At 47.0% G+C, this 18,635-nt stretch overlaps 7 protein-coding genes across 7 annotated transcripts; 6 read left to right on the top strand and 1 right to left on the bottom strand.

The window, feature by feature from the left end:
* Nucleotides 1-1,786: 1,786 nt before the first annotated feature.
* On the top strand, nt 1,787-6,158 carry K444DRAFT_531750 (ATP-dependent RNA helicase-like protein A; the record flags this gene model as incomplete). Its single annotated transcript, XM_024875021.1, has 5 exons — nt 1,787-2,119; nt 2,176-3,842; nt 3,891-5,360; nt 5,408-5,850; nt 5,908-6,158. 5 exons carry the CDS (start codon nt 1,787-1,789, stop codon nt 6,156-6,158), a joined length of 4,164 nt encoding a protein of 1,387 aa, XP_024735626.1.
* Nucleotides 6,159-6,640: 482 nt separating this feature from the next.
* On the top strand, nt 6,641-7,587 carry K444DRAFT_724254 (uncharacterized protein; the record flags this gene model as incomplete). Its single annotated transcript, XM_024888615.1, has 2 exons — nt 6,641-6,779; nt 6,818-7,587. The coding sequence occupies 2 exons, from the start codon at nt 6,641-6,643 to the stop codon at nt 7,471-7,473; spliced, it is 795 nt and encodes a 264-aa protein (XP_024735625.1). The 3' UTR covers nt 7,474-7,587.
* Nucleotides 7,588-9,825: 2,238 nt separating this feature from the next.
* K444DRAFT_415403 (uncharacterized protein) lies at nt 9,826-10,364 on the top strand. The gene has a single exon (XM_024872658.1). The coding sequence runs from the start codon at nt 9,905-9,907 to the stop codon at nt 10,208-10,210; it is 306 nt and encodes a 101-aa protein (XP_024735624.1). The 5' UTR covers nt 9,826-9,904; the 3' UTR covers nt 10,211-10,364.
* A 620-nt stretch (nt 10,365-10,984) lies between these two features.
* On the bottom strand, nt 10,985-14,217 carry K444DRAFT_724253 (uncharacterized protein; the record flags this gene model as incomplete). The annotated part of the gene is made up of 4 exons (XM_024888614.1): nt 10,985-11,935; nt 12,002-13,165; nt 13,217-13,991; nt 14,051-14,217. 4 exons carry the CDS (start codon nt 14,215-14,217, stop codon nt 10,985-10,987), a joined length of 3,057 nt encoding a protein of 1,018 aa, XP_024735623.1.
* A 688-nt stretch (nt 14,218-14,905) lies between these two features.
* Nucleotides 14,906-15,623, top strand: K444DRAFT_415392 (uncharacterized protein; the record flags this gene model as incomplete). Its single annotated transcript, XM_024872657.1, has 1 exon — nt 14,906-15,623. A coding segment is annotated over one exon (339 nt), but the record flags the coding sequence as incomplete, so codon positions are not given.
* Nucleotides 15,624-16,901: 1,278 nt separating this feature from the next.
* On the top strand, nt 16,902-17,700 carry K444DRAFT_415366 (uncharacterized protein). Its single transcript, XM_024872655.1, has 2 exons — nt 16,902-17,100; nt 17,148-17,700. The coding sequence occupies exons 1-2, from the start codon at nt 17,010-17,012 to the stop codon at nt 17,435-17,437; spliced, it is 381 nt and encodes a 126-aa protein (XP_024735621.1). The 5' UTR covers nt 16,902-17,009; the 3' UTR covers nt 17,438-17,700.
* A 585-nt stretch (nt 17,701-18,285) lies between these two features.
* Nucleotides 18,286-18,603, top strand: K444DRAFT_511524 (OPT superfamily oligopeptide transporter; the record flags this gene model as incomplete). Its single annotated transcript, XM_024873466.1, has 1 exon — nt 18,286-18,603. A coding segment is annotated over one exon (318 nt), but the record flags the coding sequence as incomplete, so codon positions are not given.
* Between the last annotated feature and the right edge of the window lie 32 nt (nt 18,604-18,635).

Genomic DNA, 18,635 nt, shown 5'->3' with positions numbered 1-18,635 from the left:
AACTTATAAGTAAAGTAATTTTAATAAAAATAATAAAAGAAAAGAAAAGAAATATAAGCCTAAAAAAAAATAAAGAAAAAGGCAAAGCTATAAAATTAAAAGAAATAATTACCAGATTATTTATAAAAAAAACCTTAGCTAAAAAAGCTTTTTTACTTATACTTTTAAATAAAGTTCCTAATTTCTTTAATGATTTCCTTAAATATATTTATTATTCGAACCTAAAATAATAATAGAAATTATTATATAAATATATATTAATTAAGAATTTGCCTAATTTCTTTTAAGATTATAATAAAAATAATTCAAATACTAAAATCTTATTACTTATTTTTCTTTGGTTTAATAAAGAAATACTAAAGCTTTAAATAAGTATTAAATAAAAAAATAATTCTTTTTAAAATAAAAACCTTTATTTTATTAAAGAAATAAGATAAAAGTAGCTTATAAAAGAGGTTATATTTTAATAATAATTAAAGAGCCTAGTTTTTTATTAATAGAATTATAAAAGAAGTTTATTTCGAGATTTATAATAAATATAATATTTATAAAAAGAAGAAATAAAGACTTATTTTTTAAATATAAAGATTTATTAAAAGCAAGTATTTTAAAGCTATTTAAATTAGAGTTTAATATTAAATAAATAAGAAGAAAATTAGCTAAAATAGCTAAAGAAAAAGCAAGAATATTAATATATAAAAATAATTATTATATTTATATATATTTTTTAAGAAAGCTAAAAAAAAATATTAAAAAAATTAAGAAATAAGACAAAAAAAATCACTTTAAAAAAAATTAAAATACTCGAGCTTGAACTAAATAAAGAAATAAAAGCTATTTAATTTATAGCCTGAAATAATAAAACAAGCTTAATTATAAGATTTAGAGATTATAAATATATAAAGTTTTTTAATAAAATAAATTATTAATAAAATAGTAATAGTAAGTAAATAATTTAGATATTTTTTTTATAAAAATACTAAAATAAGAACTTTCAGTACTTTTCGAACTAATAATACTTTACTAGAAATAATAATTAAGTATATTAGAATATATTTCCTGAAGTTAAATTTGGGCCCAAAAGTTAAGTTTTAGCTAGAGCTCTAGTATTATAAAAGTATAAGAAAAGCAGCTATAATAATTTAATTCTTGTAATTATTAGAAATTTCAAAGTTTAAAAGAAAAAAGGAATAAGTTTTTATATAAGTTCTTAGCTAGAAATTTATTAAAGATTAAGTATAAGATTTATAAATAATTATTTAAAGAAATATTTTATAAAGTTATTTATTACTTCAACTTGCTTTTAACCTGTCTTTGGGGGCCGGTTTACAGGGACGTCACTCCTGAAGTACATTTTGTAAATCATTAGGTATGGTCCACTTGGACTGATGAATAGCCGGAGCGTGATTGGGTGCCGTTGGTGTTCGGATGGATAGGAATAGGGGGGATTTTCTTTTGTCGTGTTCCTCGTAAGATACGGTGTGCGAATATGCTCTCGCATGGGGAAATAATAAAGTGACTTCATTCCCCGGCATGAAACCACGAGAATTGATCTCGAGGCAGATGGTGATGGCTGCGAAACGCGTCGCGAAAATAACAGAAAGTGGTGCTCGCGACGAGAAGGAATAACGCAGCCCCACACAATTTTTTTTAAACGACATCCGCCTTGTCTTCGACACCCTGCATCAACTATCAACCACCAAAACACTACCACCTTGGACTATTTGCTTTGTTGCGCAGTATCATTACATGGATATCTATCCATTACAGGGATATTTAACCGACGATGGTCAAGAAGGGCCAAGCAAAGGGCGGGAAGCTAGGGGCTGGGGGAGGGGCGAAGAAACAATCCCTAGCAACGACTGGAGGTGATGACAGCTTCATCGTCTTTTCAAACTCCGACAAGGACCCCAAACCGAAGAAACCAGTGCCAAGCAGTAGTGAGACATCTGCGGCTGGACCCTCGGGGCAGGATGGGCCAGCTCTGGCAGGAGAAGCACCGCAGAGGCCGGATGTGAAGAAGTTGATCGGAGGCGCATCATGGACGGGGAAACTACCCGTGAACATGCTTTCTGAGCACTGCCAGAAGCAAAAATGGGAGAAGCCAGAGTACACCATGGTCAGTCTGATGAAGACACTCTAGATGTCTTTGCTAATTCAAGGCTGTGTTGGCAGTCGAAAACGCTGGAAGGATATTCATCGATGGTCATACTCAAAGCGAAGAATCCGAAGACACAAGAACTCATCCAACATCCTCCTTTCAAACTTCCACCAAGCCATAAGAACCTTGCTGCGAAACCTACGGCGCTCGAAGCGAGGCATTTTGCTGCCACATATGGTCTGTTCAGAGTCTGCAGCATGCGGAATATACATATGATGCTTCCTCCAGATTACAGAGATCTCTGGAAGGGAGAATTCGAGGTGCTTAAGAAGGAAGACGTTAAAGAAGGCCGTGCATGGATGTACGAGGCAGATCCATTCGCGGCTCTGAGAGAGCGGGACGAGGTAAAGGCTCTGATGGAGAAAAAACGTATCGAGCGAGAAAAGGCCAGAGAGAAGGCCTTGAGCACCCCAGGAGGACCTGGAGGTGTAGGATTGGCTCTTCGAAGCAATGGCCAAGCTGGTGGGGGCTCGGGTGCGCACAATATCCACAGAGGCTGGACGAGAGTTCCGAAAATCGAAATGGGAAAACGAACACGCACAACTGTCGAAACTCTGATTCGCAAGTATGCTTTATGGAACCCTCACGATGTCAAGTTGTCGGCATTTCAGAAGCATTCGATAGTCAACGAGTTCAAGGCGCTGGAATTCCGACAAAGCCATGTCGAAGAAGCTATGGAAGAGTGCAAGGACCGAGAGGAAACCCTCGAGTGGCTGCTCATTCATGTTCCAGAAGATGATCTCCCTCGGTGGGCACTTCCGGAAGGCTATGTGGCTGGCATCAGTATGGCTAGCAGTGACTTGAAAAGAGAAGGCGCCATCAAAAGATTGGCTGAAGCAGGATACTCTCTGGACCTGTGCAAGCAAATCTTTGACTCCCAGGGAGAAGAAGGGAAAGCAGCAGAAGCCTTACAACAAATCCTCATGTCCAGTGGACAAGACTCGGATCTGCCTGAAATGGAGGAGTCTTGGGATTCTGAGGAGTCGAAAGAGTCATCGACAGCTATATGGGAGGAGGAGTTGACTAGCTTGCAGTCAGTGTTCGGAGATCAATATTCTGCTACGTCGAAAAATATTTGCAGAATTGCTATTAAGCCCTCTAATCGAGGTCGAACCCCGGAAGTACAACCCATTCTCCAATTTCGACGTTCCCAGGAATATCCCCAAAAGACTCCAGTTATATCTGTGCACGCTGGCCTACCGGCATACATCCACCTGAGTATCATGAAGCAGGCTTTGAATCATGCCACAGACAACTTGCTCGGCGAGCAAATGCTATTCTTCCTCATAGATTGGATCGAGCAAAACTTCTATGACATTGTTGAAAGGCCTGGAAAACTTCGAGACGTCTCGGCCGCTGCTTCCACTGTCAGCGAGGTACGGCCGGTTCATAGCAAGAGACAAAAGATCTCGAGGCATCCTCGGCCAATCGCTTGGACTCCCAACCCGAAGAGCAAAGATGACTGGACAAGGAAACAGACGGATCCCAAGCTTCAATCTAGAATACAGCAGCGCAGAAGTCTGCCTGCATGGGAGATGAGAGAAGTCATCATTGACACCGTCAACTCTCATCAAGTTACAATCATATCGGGTGAGACCGGATCTGGTAAATCCACTCAGTCTGCTCAATTTATTTTGGATGATCTATATCAGAGAGCTTTGGGAGAATGTACCAAAATTATGTGAGTCATCTAATACCTTGGGCTATTCCAGCTACTGATTCAATCTAGTTGCACCCAGCCAAGAAGGATCTCTGCCCTTGGCCTCGCCGACCGCGTAAGCGAAGAGAGATGCTCCGCTGTTGGCCAGGAAGTCGGTTATATCATTCGCGGAGAGTCGAAGACCACACCAAGTACTAAAATCACGTTTGTTACAACTGGTGTCTTGCTGAGAAGGCTTCAGACCTCCGGAGGGAGCAGCAGCGACGTCGTGGCCAGTCTGGCGGATACAAGTCACGTGATTATTGATGAAGTCCACGAGCGAAGTCTCGACACCGATTTCCTGCTTGTCCTTCTGAGAGATGTTCTGAGAAAACGAAAAGACTTGAAGCTTATCTTGATGAGTGCCACGTTAGACGCTGGTGTCTTTGAGGATTACTTCAAAGACAACGGCAAAGTTGGTCGAGTCGAGATCAGCGGCAGAACGTTCCCTGTTGAAGACTACTATCTTGACGATGTCATACAAATGACTGGATTCAACGCTGGTCGTGGAGCAAGAAGAGACGATGATGACGATGAGACGGCGGGAATGGAGGCTGACGTCGCTGCTGCCATTCAAAGTATTGGCATGCGAATCAATTACGATTTGGTTACTCTGACGGTGAAGGAAATTGATGCCGAACTATCGTATCTCAAGCAAGACGGTGGCATACTTATTTTCATGCCAGGTGTTATTGAGATCAATCGGACATTAGACTCTTTGCGATCGATTCCAAATCTTCATATCTTGCCGTTGCACGCTTCTCTACAATCTGTCGAGCAGCGCAGAGTGTTTCCGCGTGCGCCTACTGGGAAGCGAAAAGTTGTTGTAGCTACCAACGTCGCTGAAACTTCGATTACGATCGACGACATTGTAGCTGTCATTGATACTGGCCGGGTAAAGGAAACTAGCTACGATCCACAGAACAACATGCGGAAGCTCGAGGAGGTTTGGGCATCTCGCGCGGCCTGCAAGCAAAGGCGCGGTCGAGCAGGCAGAGTTCAAGCAGGAAAATGCTACAAGCTTTATACTCGCAACGCTGAGATGTCGAAGATGATGGAACGGCCCGAGCCTGAAATTCGGAGAGTTCCGTTGGAACAACTTTGTCTTTCTGTTCGAGCCATGGGCATTAAGGAAGTAGGTGCCTTCTTAGCAAGTGCGCTGACACCACCTGAAAGCGTTGCCGTTGATGGTGCAATAGAACTGTTGGGCAGGATGGGAGCTCTCGATGGCGATGATCTCACTGCACTGGGTCGGCATTTATCTATGATCCCTGCTGACCTTCGTTGCGGGAAGCTCATGGTATACGGTGCTATATTTGGCTGCTTGGCTGCTTGTGTCAGTATAGCAGCAATTCTTACAGTGAAGTCACCCTTTGTCTCGCCCCAAGACAAGAGAGAGGAATCCAAGGCGGCAAGGGCGAGATTTGCCAAGAATCAAGGTGATTTGATGGGAGATCTGAAAGCATTCGAACAATGGGACGAGATGGTCAGCACCAGGAGGTTAGTATCTTTGCATAAGATTGATCACCTCCCTGACAACTGAACAGTATTCGACAAGGCGAGATCAGAAACTGGTGTTCGGAAAACTTTCTATCATACCAAATATTGAATGATATCGCTTCAAATCGGACGCAATATCTCACCTCTCTCCGCGAGCTCTGTTTCATCCCATCTTCACCTTCAGCCTTGGCAACGCTCAATAAACACAACTCGAATACTTCGCTTCTTCGTTCACTTTGTGCCGGTGCCTTCAACCCGCAACTAGCACGAATCGACTTTCCCGACAAGAAGTTCGCACCCTCCGTCTCTGGAGCTGTCGAGCTCGACCCGGAAGCAAAGACAATCAAATACTTCAACCAAGAGAATGGCCGAGTGTTCGTTCACCCGAGCTCTACAGTGTTCGATGCACAAGGTTTTCCAGGAAACAGTGTTTACATGAGCTACTTCAACAAGATGGCTACAAGTAAAGTCTTCATTCGAGATCTGACACGTGAGTTCCCTCCCTCCATCCTTTTTCCACATAAGTTCTTCAATTAACGCAGAGAAGCCTTCAACGCCTACACCGCCCTCCTCTTCTCCGGCCCAATCACCCTCGACACACTCGGCCGCGGCCTCATCGTCGACGGCTGGCTCCGCCTCAGGGGCTGGGCACGAATCGGCGTCTTAGTCAGCCGTCTCCGAGGCATGCTCGACGACGTCCTAGCGCGCAAGATCGACGAGCCGGAGCTCGACCTCTCAGGTAACGAGGTCGTCGCTGCGGTTATGCATTTGGTTGAGTTGGATGGCTTGGATCAATGATCTCTCTTCTCGGAAAAGTTGGATTGGAAACAGACCGGAGGGCAGTTCTTGGATAGAATAGACGATAGACGGAATAGGAAAGGGCTGGTGCTTGGGATGTTGAGGCATTTACAGGATTGGATGGAGGGGCGCTTCACGGTCGGGCATTGAGCAAGTTGGTGGAACTGACATGGCATGCGTGGAGGAGCATATAGACCGGCGTTTGTCCCTGCTTCAATTTGAAGGGTTTGTGCTCGTTCTTTGCATTTTTGCGACCTCTTGTCTGGTTTAATACACCGACTTTTCCGATTTCTCGCTAGACAGCCCTACCTCCAAACCACGCTACACTCTCTCGCCCCGCCTCTCCTTCGCCCTCATGCAGCACGACAGCCACGACGGGCCTCTGGCCAACCAGATGGATTTCATGCCGCAACCCAGCCAGCCATCATGACCTATGATGGGGTTTGAGGGCGAGGCTGGGGTTGGGTAAGTTTTTTTTTTCCATGGTAATCCACGGTGGCCAGTCATTGCTCATTCTCAACGCCACATCGGTCTCTGCGAGCCCTGTCAATTTGGCTGGAGGCCTCCATTATTGTGGTGGCAGCTCAAACTACGCCATGGGCCATGACTTCAATGCCGACAGTTTGAAACACCTGATCCGAACTCTACCTTTCATGAAGTACCAATTTCGGGAGGAAGTTTCGGCACCGGGGACGCCGTATTCAATAGCCAACATTCTCCATCTCCGCCTCAACGAATCTGGACCAGTCGACTTCCCATTGACATTGGGAGGTACCAGTTTCCGAATTTGAGTGGCCACATTGAACACAATGCCATATTCAACGGGTCCATATTCAGACTGAACATTTTCAGCCAACGGCAACAATCATCCAGTCACGCTCATGCAAATCGCTGGATCAGTGATGATCATATAATTCATCCGGCTTCGTTCAACGATTCTGCCATCCGGGATCCCAGGATTGCCTTACCTGTGACCTCTCCGTTGCACTTCGAAGACGAGCCCATTGTTACTGGGACTTTCCATCCCTTCCATGGTGATCAAGGCCTTGGGCTTGGGTGGGAACCCTCACAACACGTGTCTAGGTCCACGCTCATGACTGGAGGAGTATCGCTACCTACGAATGGCTTCCAATTCGCCAACGCTAGAGATCATGGTCACCTGCTATCATTCCCGATGCAGACCCGTGAAGCCGCATTCATGCAAGTCTGCCCGATGGGAGCAAAGTGTGGGATGGGGCTGGACTTACCAACGCTTCTCCTCATAACGGGCAAGTTTTTGCTGTGGTCTCCATTCACGACACTCTCTACTCGCTAGCAATTCTTCCTTGCCGTCCTTGCAACAGAACATTCAAGAGGGGCGGACGGGTCTCGCCACGAGCAAAGCGTTCATCTCAAGAGTCGAGGACTTCACTTCTGTCATTGCTGGGTGCCGCAAGAGCTACGGAATTGGATACAGTCGACCAAACAAGGTGACGGAGCACCTGTGGAGGAAGCACGCCAACTTGGGCTTCAGGAAAGCCTGACGTCTCTCCTGCAAGCGACATGTGTCTCGCAGCGAGTCCGCTGCTGCCAAGAATTGGGAGGGGAAATCGTGCCATCTTCGTAGCACCTCTCCATTTCACTCTTCCGAAACCGTCTCGCGTTTCAATTTCCTGTTTGTCAAGTCCTTTTCAATTTGCGGGCATGAAGAGCATGGTGGATAGTTACCAATTGAAATTCCTCTTAGTCATTGACGTGGCACGACCGTGGACCCCTCACTCAATATCTCCGGCGGTGGTCAGGTTTCTGATTTGGCCAGTCAATCTATAGTCATGGAATTCTAGGTCTTTCTACCCTCTATCGAAAGTGCAGAAATTCCTCGAATATGTATGATATATGGAGGCCGCGCATCGGAGGCTAAAATGCAAGAAGTGGTCGTGACCGGAAGCAGCGGTGAGAAGTAATAAATAGCGATCTCTGACTTGTTGGATTCAGGAAGGACCTTCCCCATCAATCGCACCGCATACCACTATCCCCGATTCAAGAGACCCAATTACCTTTCTCTAGATCGTCTCCGCGTTCTCCATCCATTCATATACTCACAGATTTCCCTTCCGCCAAGGGATCTAGACCTTACGCTCATTTCTGAACCCTCTTTAAAGGAAGAAACTGGTGCAAGTTGGACACTCATAATGCACAAACTCACTCGCCGCGTCGTCAAACAATTGAGCTCCCTCCACAACCCGTTCGAAAAGACATATCAGATAAAAGGCATCGAACGGAGCCATGTAGCAGGTGCCTTGGTCGTTACGGCCCTCGTCGAGACGACATTCGAGATCGCAGCTGGCTTGTTACTCGATGGTCTCCATGTGATTTCGAGGGACCAGAGTATTTCCAGTGAGGCTGCGGAGGAGGATCCCGAGCGGATACACTGGAATCATGAGCATTAGTTGAGGAATCGGGTTTTATGGAGGAGAGGTGGAAAGGGAGTGAGAAGTGGGGGGAAGTGTGGGGGAGTGGGGGCAACCCGGGGGGTGATGCATTTTCGCCGGTTGAAGGCGGGCTGACGAATGTGCGTCTTGGCCGGGCTGGGATGAACTAGAACTCGGCAAACGACTGCCATGTTGAGGCTCGGGAGGGAGACGTGGAGTTTCATGAGGGCGGTACTGTCCTCTTGGGCAGTCCGATGGAGCATCCAAGTCTACTAACGAGCAAGGTTTGCGAGAAGAGGGAGTATAAGTTGTAAAAATAGGAATTGGAGTTTATGACACATTTCAAGAGAATATCTTGTAGTTAAAGCTTACTGGTATCAAATACTGCATGTGGGAAAGACAGGATAATAATCCCGTCTAGACCATGCTGTTCAAGTACAGTTCCATTTGGCTAAAACAAATTGGCTACAACTTGAACACAAGCCATGCGAGCCGCAAAAATATGAGTAGATTACATACTGCACTCTTTAAGAAACCGGTTGTACCTGTTGAGACATCTTGTCGAATGCCGAAGAGCCTTCCCCGTATCCATGTGGTCGAAGTCAAAAGGCATCCCCGCCATCACTGCATTAGATCAGTGTGAGGCACTGTTAACTTCGGGTGTGCCCGAAGGTAGAGAACTCAGACGGAAGGAGATTAAACTCCAAGTGAGTGTATTCAAAAGTAGACACTTCTCCACGTTCATTCTTGAAGCCAGCACTCCAGCGTCAATTGCGGGGTCAAAGGAGCAAGAATCACTGAAGAGACTCCCATGTTGCATCTGCTCTCCAAATCCGGCAGCATGCATGAGCTTCCGCGCCTATGACATAGGCTAATACCCCTTTAAAGGCTGGCTAGCAGCCTGCGCCCAAGAGATTAACCTCTCGTGTTCCTGTTCCAATCCCTGCCCTTGCTGGGTATATTTCAGCATTTGGCACTTCTCCTCACGCTTGCGAAATCCTTCGGGCCCCGAATCCGACGGTTCAGCAACGACATTGTTCACCTCTCTCCTCCTTCAACCGCGCATCAAGTGTTATCGTGATGTCTCTGATGCGCGGTTCCGTGTTTTTGATACATGTTAGGGATGTGGGAAGACGCTTGAGATAATCATTGTGGAGGCGTGCTTCCCGTCCGATGGTGGGGAAGGCCGTCAAGGTTGATGTGTGCTCTTGAGAGGTATACACTCGCTCCATTCTTAAAGACTTCTAACTTATTGACTAACTCAGACAGTCTGCACGCCTTGGACATATCCCCTGGAGGTTCCGGCCAGATCCACGCCTTCCAGCACGGGGACAAATGATTTGTGAAACGCGGTCATGTTCCTCTCGCTGGATGATCTCCCGCCGCGGGGCTGTCAAGTTAGCCCGAACGTTGATGGCACGGTGTATTGTTCCCAACATTTCGACGAAAGGAAGAACGATGCTCTTCAGAGGGCAGGGGAAGCTCGTGAGAGATAACAAGGTCGGGATGATAAAGAGCACGAAGAATTACAGGAAGATAGAATACATAAAGATGAGGCGCCAGCCCCTTCTTCTGAGAGGGCAAGCTCTTACGGCGGTGCGATTATTGGTTTCTGTTGGTCGCTTTGCTCTCTTCAGGTGAGCGGCGCAAGGAAGGCCGACGGAGTGTGTACAAACAAATTAGGAAGACGCGTATTATTGCCGGGCTGCTGGAACTGCCTCAGCCCGGGAGGGAGGAAAAGCTCCTTCTTGAGCTGCCCGATGGGGGGCCGGGCGGCTCGGGGAGGGCTTTATTAAGGACTGCGTGTGCCTGCCCGTGTGAGCTACATCTACGATTCACTGAGTGATTGTGCAGGGGAAGGGAGGAAACCATGACTGTGCTTTCCATCCTTGGTGCTGGAGCGTGCCTGCAGGGGAAGAGGGACGACGCTTCGGCGGTTGAGGAAGATTTTTAGGGAATTTGGCATCTGTTGTCTGAAGTTGGGGATGGAGGCAGCTCCACCTCGTTGTTTTGTGGAAACAGAAAAATAGAAAGAAAAAACCACAAAACACCCTTCAAGTGAAAGTCTCCGTTCATGGAAGATGTCTTATTGCATGTTCTTATTTCCCATTGTCCCGGAATGAAATCCAGAGTACCTAGTTCCGTTACCCGTGGAGGGGTGGTACAATCCAGCAACCCTCGATGCATATATGAAATGAAATTATGAAAGTACGTGTTCGGGGAGAACAATCCAGTATCCACTGGGAGCTCGAGCAGAGCAATCCCCACGTGATGTCTTCCTGTCTTTGTGCCGCGTAAGTTTCTACCAACATAACCCACGCCGAGTTCCGTTATCAGCAGAGGTGCAATAAAACCAATCTGACCTCGCTCATTGCCCATGATCGTAATTCCCATATTCCTCGCCTTGCACTCTCCTCAAAGCTCTTCAGTCAAGTCGGCGTGCTCCGCTTGTCTGAAGCGCTTGGGAACATTAGCAAGATCACCTCCGTCATCATCTTCCTCCCTAACTCTCGTATGCTTTGTTCCGCTAGCTGGGTTTGACACTCTGGTATCCAGATTAAGGACTCCTCGGAGCATTCCCAACACACTTTGGAGAGTCGCCACCATCATTTCTTTGCTTCCTAGACCTAAGACTCCTTGAATCATGCCTGAGACACCTCGAAGAGTTGTCATAATTGACGCATGATCTGCCCGTGCTTGGTCAACTTGGATCTTGAGTGCTTCGTTTGATGCTTGAAGTTCTCGGGCGTGGCCAGCTTGGATTTCAAGTACTTCGTTTGATGCTTGGAATTCAAGCAGTTGCTCTCGCATCTCAGCAACGGATTCGCCTGTCTGGTTCTCGTTCGCCATCTGCTCTTCTCCTGCTTGTTGTACTTCCTCGGCTGCACCTTGGCCAATGCGGCCAGCGGCGGACATTTCGGCATCGATGCGCTGCTGAACTTGAGATTCTATCTCGTTCTTTTCTGCTCGAAGCTGCTCGAGCTCAGTTCGTAGATTTTCGATTGTGCCGGAGAGTTCAGTGCCCTGAGTTTCGGTTTCGGTTTGAGTCTCTTGTAATTGCTGAATCTCCCCCTCCAAATCTTCGATGGTACTCTCCAGCCGTTGCTTTTGTGCGTCGCTGTCAGCTTTAGCCTGGCGAAGTTCCAATTCTTTATTCTCCAGCGACTCTAAAGCAGCAGCCAGTTCTTGCTCCTTAACTTGCAATTTGCGTGCTGTAGAATTTGACATATCTTCTTTGACTTTTAGTTTCGCCAATGCAGACCTCAATTCAGACATCAACTTCTTGGATATCTCTTGTTTAGAATTTTGGATAGAAGCAGTTGGCTCATCTCCTAAACTTTGCCTCTCCTGGCTGTTATCATTGTCCTGGGTTAACGTCAGCATATAAACCCAGATCTTATCAACTTCCTCAAATAATTGTATTGAACTTACTACCATTAATGACGATTCCTCTCCTTGTTTCTCATCGCCAAAGTTCGACGTGCGAGCAGTGTCATTTGTCGCACCGTCAGCATGATCACTGGCAGCGTCACTGCGATGAGAAGCTGCTGGAGCTGGCATCGAATTCTCAGCTGAGACGTTCTTAGAAACAGACACTGGCTGAGCTGCTGACTGAGGCGCTGCTGGTCGTATGGCTTCAGGGGGAAAGCCGAAGAAAGCTTGTTCGTAGTCTCTAGCTACCATGGGGAAGTAGGCCTCTTCAGGATCAAGTCCCTGGAAGAGTATTCCAGAGTCACCTTGAGAAACGATTTGATAAGAGCAGCCGCATTCAGCAATGCCTTTATCCTCTTTGGGCAAACCAGCATCGTCCTCCTTCAAAGTTTCTGCTTTCAAGTTAGCACACTGCCCTCTTTTTCGCTTCTCCGATACCACAGCATCACGAAAAGAATGAGTAGAGGTCTCACCAATGTAGAACAAGATGTCCATTTTCTTGTCGCTGCATGTGCTCTCTCGATGCAGAGTGACTTGACAACGCAAATCAAAGCCATACATTTTGAAGACCAAGTCTCTTTCTAGCATTGTCCACGTGACAATCAATTCGCGAGGCTTTAGACCTTGAGAAATCTCAATCATGCGTGGCATTTGGCGAAGGCTGTCGCTAACCTTCAATCGCAAAGTGGCTTTTGACTCGGTGGATTTGTCAAGTTGAGACACTGGGCCTTTCGTCAATTCATGAAGAATCAGGTCGTGAAGTCTGGTAACAATATGATCACAAGGCATCTTGTAGCTTTTGACTCCGTGCCGAGAAAGCCAGCATGGTGCCTTGGAGTGACTTCTCTGAAAGTCCAACCACTTGTCGTTAATCAAGAGATTTGATCCTTCAAATAACAAGTCGAGATCGGCCTGTTCTCCGCTTTTGAAAACTATTGTGAGATCTTTGGTTCTGTCGTCCAGTGCTAAAATTGCTTTCAATGACCTGTTGATTGCCTCGGAATATGGTGATTGTGCCAGGTCGGAAGGCGATGCGTTGGACAACTTGTGATGCCTCTGTTCGTCTGGTGTTCTCACAAGACTGTATTTTTTCAGTGGCTCCCATAGGGAGTTGGGTAGAGGGACGGGTGTCTTGTTCAGGCACTTTGATATGGTCTTAACATCCTAGTGATTGATTGTGAGTACGCGAAACATTTGAACCAGGAATGCTCTTACTTGTGCTTCGGTCTTCTTGTTATAGAAGAACATAGTGGAAGAAAGTTCACCCTCCATTATGGCTTTCCATACCACTGTGGCAGTATCTTTCGTCATGTATTCGCTGGAAAGATTGACATCGGCCCATCGCTTTGCGTCTTCCTCTCTGAGCATTTTGGTGTATTCTGCAAGGGCTCCATGATCTCCTTTTTTGATGGATTCTGCCCATATCAATGCCAAGGTGGACGCTTGTCTCCGTAAATCCGACATATGTTGTCGATCTCGGTTTACATCCCCTTGGTAGAAATTGTAACCGAACTTGAGAGTCCTCGTTCCATGGTTGCAGCTGAGGAACAGACCTTTCAGGTACATCCTGCCACCAAAGCCTTTATCCATAACCAAATCGCCATTTGCTGTCTTTAATACCCGACTTGGTCGATATAAATCGAAAGAGACTTCCATCCAATTTTTGAATCCGTCGAACTCAATTTCTCTTCCCTTCGAGTTATACACCTTGCCAATTTTGACCGTGACATCTTCCCAGATGTTGCCCTTGAGGTCTCTCTCTTCGCCGTTCATTTTTCTCGTTGAGTCTTCTAGCATGCGCTTGGTGATTTGATTATCTGACATAGGGGTGAGATGGCAGTACAGATGGCGTTTGTGGAATCGAATGAAGCCTAGCATCTCTCCCGAAACTGGTCGATGAGCAGTTGCAGCCCAGTCGATGGGGGTTTCTTTCATCTTGATGTTGATATCCTCCCGTACCACCTTCTGGGTTTGAATCATGCCATCCATCCTAATAAAAACATGTTTCAGTAATTTCCAGAAAAGTCAAGAATGGCAGAAATTACTGACCAGTTCTGGTAGAATTCTCTGAAAGCGTCTCGTGAATCCAAGTCGGGGACGTAGTTTCTAGAAAGACCTATTGGCTGTCTTCCTTTCTTGAGAACATCCCTATCTTCGTTGAGATCATTGGAGAGCTCAACGTCGGATTCGTCTTCGTATTTTGTGAAGAAGTCCATGGTCAGAGGATGAATAATTGAAGCGAAAGCGGAAGAAGAGTGAGACCAGTCAACACTGGAATTGAACAGGGAAGCAATCGACCGAAAGGTGTTTCAGAAGCAAACAGGGAATGGAAAAGATGAATGAAAGTGGAATAAAGTGGGAAGAGTTTCGCCGAGAAACGTTAATGGCAGTGTTTCCTTTTGGGGAAGCAGAGAGAAGTGATGAGCTGATAAGGTGTGGAGATGTTTTCGTCGAGGAGATCGAAAGCCTTTGATGTTCGAGTGATGGATCCCAAGCTATTTGTTGTAAATGGTTGTGGAATGGAAGAAAGAGGTGAGTAGCGCAAGCTTGGCTAGAGTTAGCGAGGTTGGGAGAGGGACAGCTGAGACTGGCTCAAAGCAACTGAAAGGTGACTTGGGTTTAACGAACTCTCAGAAAATGATTCATATGATGGTCTCACTTTATGTAGAGGGTATCCCAGTCACGAAAGGGACAATTGGAGTCGGGAAGTTGCCGGTCGTTCCGTTTGTTTTCTGAGGCTGTAGCGAGCTGGTCGGGGATGGAGGAGAAGGAGCAAGTGCGGCGCGATCCAAAGCATTCTCAAACGATTGTGAATTTGAGACTCTGGTTTAACACTCATCTTCAAGGAGTGGTATTTGGTGTTGAGAGTCGCCTTCCAGGTGACTATCTCTAATTTACCCGATAGTCGACATTACCAAGACACTTTCAATCGCAACTCGCTTTCCCTCCAAATCTCATCATGCTTCCCAACAAGCTGAATCCGTTCATCTCCCCTTCCCTCAGCACCAGACTTTTCAATTATTTCCACATCAGATCCCTCTGATTTACATCCGCCAGTCCATCTTCATCACTTTTAGCCAAAGCCGCCACCTTCGCTTTCCGCCATGCGAAATCTACCTTACTCACTTACGTGGCCGGGCTCGCCAGCTTTCATGCTTCTTCATCTTCCCAAATGCACTCTCGATGAAATATTGGTACATTGGCACCTGGATAGGAGCATCTCTCAACCTTCCGAGATCATAAATCCCTTCAACACCTAACACACCGGCAGGACGACCAAGTTCAGAGCTATCGGTTAGCTGAAATGTGAGATTGGCACCGCAGCTATACCCAACCAGAACATACTTCTCGCCAAATTCGCAGGTCTTCTATAAACAATACAGAGAAGTGAAGACGACGTTCATGTGAGTGGGATGTTTGACGTTGCGTGCTGGATTATCGGGCTGTGTGAACTGTTGAAATTGTGGCAGGGGAGGCGGCATTGAAAGTCTGTAGTTGAGAGATGCGAAACCAGCTATGTTGGAAAGCGGGCTGGGCGACGTGAGGAAGCTGTGGATTTGTGAGCGCGAAAGACGAGGCAGTGATTATCGGTCTCCATAATGCTCCTCCATGAATGTATCGGGTTGAAAAATCTATGCACAAGAGCTTTGTTTGTTCGAATAGCACTAGAAGCTCACATAATCCAATACTTCTCAGTCCCATCCGAAGTGGTTGATGCAGCTGGAGTGAACATTTCCAGACTGTGAGCTTCCAGCATTGGAGAACCTGCAATGCATTGGTAAACTTTGTGAACACAACCATCGGTGCGCCAACGCAACAGAGCCGTCACGATGGCTCCGATATTGTTGTTGCGAGATGAGTGACGTCGAAGAGGAAGAATGATAAGTGAGGGGCTAAGATGCAAGACGCAGCTATCGCCTGATTGCCCAAGTATTCCGTGGGTCGTGCCCTTAATATCGCGCCTCTATTTATCGTTTAACTCATTTCCGTCCTAAAGTCCGGCAGCTTCCTTTGCTATATCAAAGAGGAGAAGGATTCAAGGATCCACGTGATGTGGACTCATGTGATCTTTCGGCTGTTCTCGTCCCGGTGGTCTCAGACGCCGGGAGCAAGATTAGAGCAGTCGTTCGGGTCAAACTACAAAATTCTTCGCCGAAAAGACTAACTGAATAGTCTATATGAAACTGGATACGGCTCTAGGCTATAGGGAGTACGCACTAGAGCGGGAGATTATTTTGTGTTGTGACGTCAGCGTCACATGACCTGGCCCTAGCGTGGCACCCTGTACTTAGCTCGAGCTCCCCGCTCCTCTCTTCTTTTCTCTCTTCAGACGTTACATACACACCCAAAAAGAGCTGTTTACCAGACCAGGTCTTCAGCCCAGGGACGTGATATTTTGTGAGTTTTCGGTAAGTGGAAAAGGGGTTAAGCGAGAAGGGAACAACGTCAGAATAGAGAAAGGGAGGGAATGACAAGAGATGAGCGATTGCAAACTCGGAGAGTCCAATTTTATGTGCTATGGATAATAACTTAACTATTCACAAAACGCCAATTATTGACACCATAAACATCAAAGTACACAAGCACCTTCTCTTCAAAGGTCGAAGACAGTGAGCCACAATCGGAAGGGACATGTATAAACTAGAATGAGATTTGGATTGTTCTCATTCTCTTGAAATTGAATTCTTGGACGCACGAGGAGGAAACTGTCCGCGAGAGTGGCCCACTGGAGATATCCCCGCCTGAAAGTCTGCACAGGAGCGTTCGAGACATGCGTCTGCGAACCACCTCTGTACTGGCTAGTGAAACAAAAGCGAAGGTCTTCAACGAGGAGAATTATGCTTGAAAGACCAAGATGACAGATGGCACGGTCCGCTCGCTCTAAGCAGAGGACGAGTTACTGAGTCACGTGAGCACCTCGCTTGTCGTGAACGGCGCGAAAATTTTCGAACTTCAACCAACTTTTCCTTCTGTCATCATCAGGCCAAGAAAGCCATCGCGATGAAAAATGGCAGACTGCCCTACTCAGACACCAATCCTTGACCCGATCGAGGCAAATGACGGGCCCTCTGAAGCTCGTGACTCCACATCCGGTCCCGGTTCGCTTCCCCACCCTCACGAGCCTCAATATCTAACAACCTCCTAGAATCGCAAGCAGAAGCTTCATCAAGTTCCTCAGCACCCACAAACAAATGCGCAAGCTGCAGCGCTCCTGAAATAGATCCAGAGAAGCCGCTGAAGCCCTGTGCAAAGTGCCAGACAGTTCGGTACTGCTCTCGCGACTGCCAGAAGAAGGATTGGAAGCTGCACAAGAAGATTTGCGCCTCGGCTGCACAAATTTATGCGCAGAACGCGAATTTGAAACCGGCTGCGCCGAGGGCGCCGAAGAAGGAGGGGCATAGGGGGGGTTTGCAGAAGTGGCAGTTTGACACGTGACTGGAGCTACTTCGTGGTGGAGATTATTCGGGGGTGGTGTGCTGTTCCAGGGAGCCTCGAAAGTCTTACGAAGCTTGGGAACCTTTCGTGGAAAGAATGCATCACGATGTTGCTGATAGAAGGTCGCCGTTTGCTCCCGTTGGCTGAAGTTATGGTGGGCGACCTCGTGTAGCCACCCCTCAAAGGGTACCTTGAGGTAGCCCTTTCCAGGTTCCTAGCATCGCAATTCCGAAGGACTGGAAGCCATTTATGCCGTACAGTTTGCATACCCCTGTGAAAACGAGTGTTTGAAATCCAACATGGTGGTTTTGTGGTCACAGCCCATGTTTAAAGCGTTCAGCGACGCTGCATACTTCAAGAAGTTGATTTGCAGTTGCCGTTGAAATGTCACAAGAAAGGACTGTAGCGAGCGATTTCTATTTCCGTCTTTGGACCTGAGCAGCTACCCTCGTAACCTACCCTGCAGCTTGCTGAAAGTGGGCATCCGTTTTCGGTTTAGCGCGACGGCAGTTGACAACGCTTCACTTCACAACCTCACACACAACTTTCTCGAGGACAAGGATGAATCCACCTGCCAAGTTGGCACTCTACAGTCGACATCAGGCACAGCACAGCATCTCGGAAGGATAAAGATCAACCCACCTGACCTGGGCACTAAAGAGCCAGTATTATGGCACTGCACAGCGTCAACATGGATCCACCCGATTGGCAAGAGCCGTCCGCTCATCAGAGCCATTTCTCTGATAAGAAGCCGGTGAGGATATCCCCCGCCTCGGCACCACCAGCACATCTGGATGGCTACCCTCCCGTCGCTATTTCTTACTATGGGCATCCCGAGCTCTGGACAGTACAGCATCATTTTCGCGTTCGGTTTCGTCATATCCATCGTCGGCGTGACTGCGTGGCCGACGCAAACACCTTGGTGGTCGATCCTCGCCATCACCGCAATCGGCGCGTTGCTGACGATTCCTTGGGTCATCATCGAGTCGATCGCGAATACCGGTATGTCGTTGAACGTGATCTGGCAATTGCTTCCCGGTGTCTGGTGGCCCGGGAAACCCCTTCCGCAGTTGGTAATCCTCATGCTCGGTGGCGCCTTCGAGCAAATGGCTGGCGGTTTCATGAATGACCTCAAGTACGCACACTACGCCAAGCTACCCCCTCGGGCGGTACTGTGCCATCCTCGAGGTCATGCTCG

The sequence above is a fragment of the Hyaloscypha bicolor genome, assembly GCF_002865645.1.
Source record: "Hyaloscypha bicolor E unplaced genomic scaffold K444scaffold_87, whole genome shotgun sequence".
NCBI classification, from domain to species: Eukaryota; Fungi; Ascomycota; class Leotiomycetes; order Helotiales; family Hyaloscyphaceae; genus Hyaloscypha; species Hyaloscypha bicolor.
The sequence above is the reverse complement of the archived record's forward strand: the minus strand, read 5'-3'. Positions and strand labels throughout refer to the sequence as shown.

Excerpts from the sequence above, each read along its gene's own strand:
- K444DRAFT_415403 (XM_024872658.1), top strand. The coding sequence starts at position 9,905 with ATGATTTGTGAAACGCGGTCATGTTCCTCTCGCTGGATGATCTCCCGC.
- K444DRAFT_415366 (XM_024872655.1), top strand. The coding sequence starts at position 17,010 with ATGGCAGACTGCCCTACTCAGACACCAATCCTTGACCCGATCGAGGCA. Across the intron at positions 17,101-17,147 it reads TGACTCCACATCCGGTCCCG|AATCGCAAGCAGAAGCTTCA; the intron begins GTTCGCTTCCCC and ends ACAACCTCCTAG.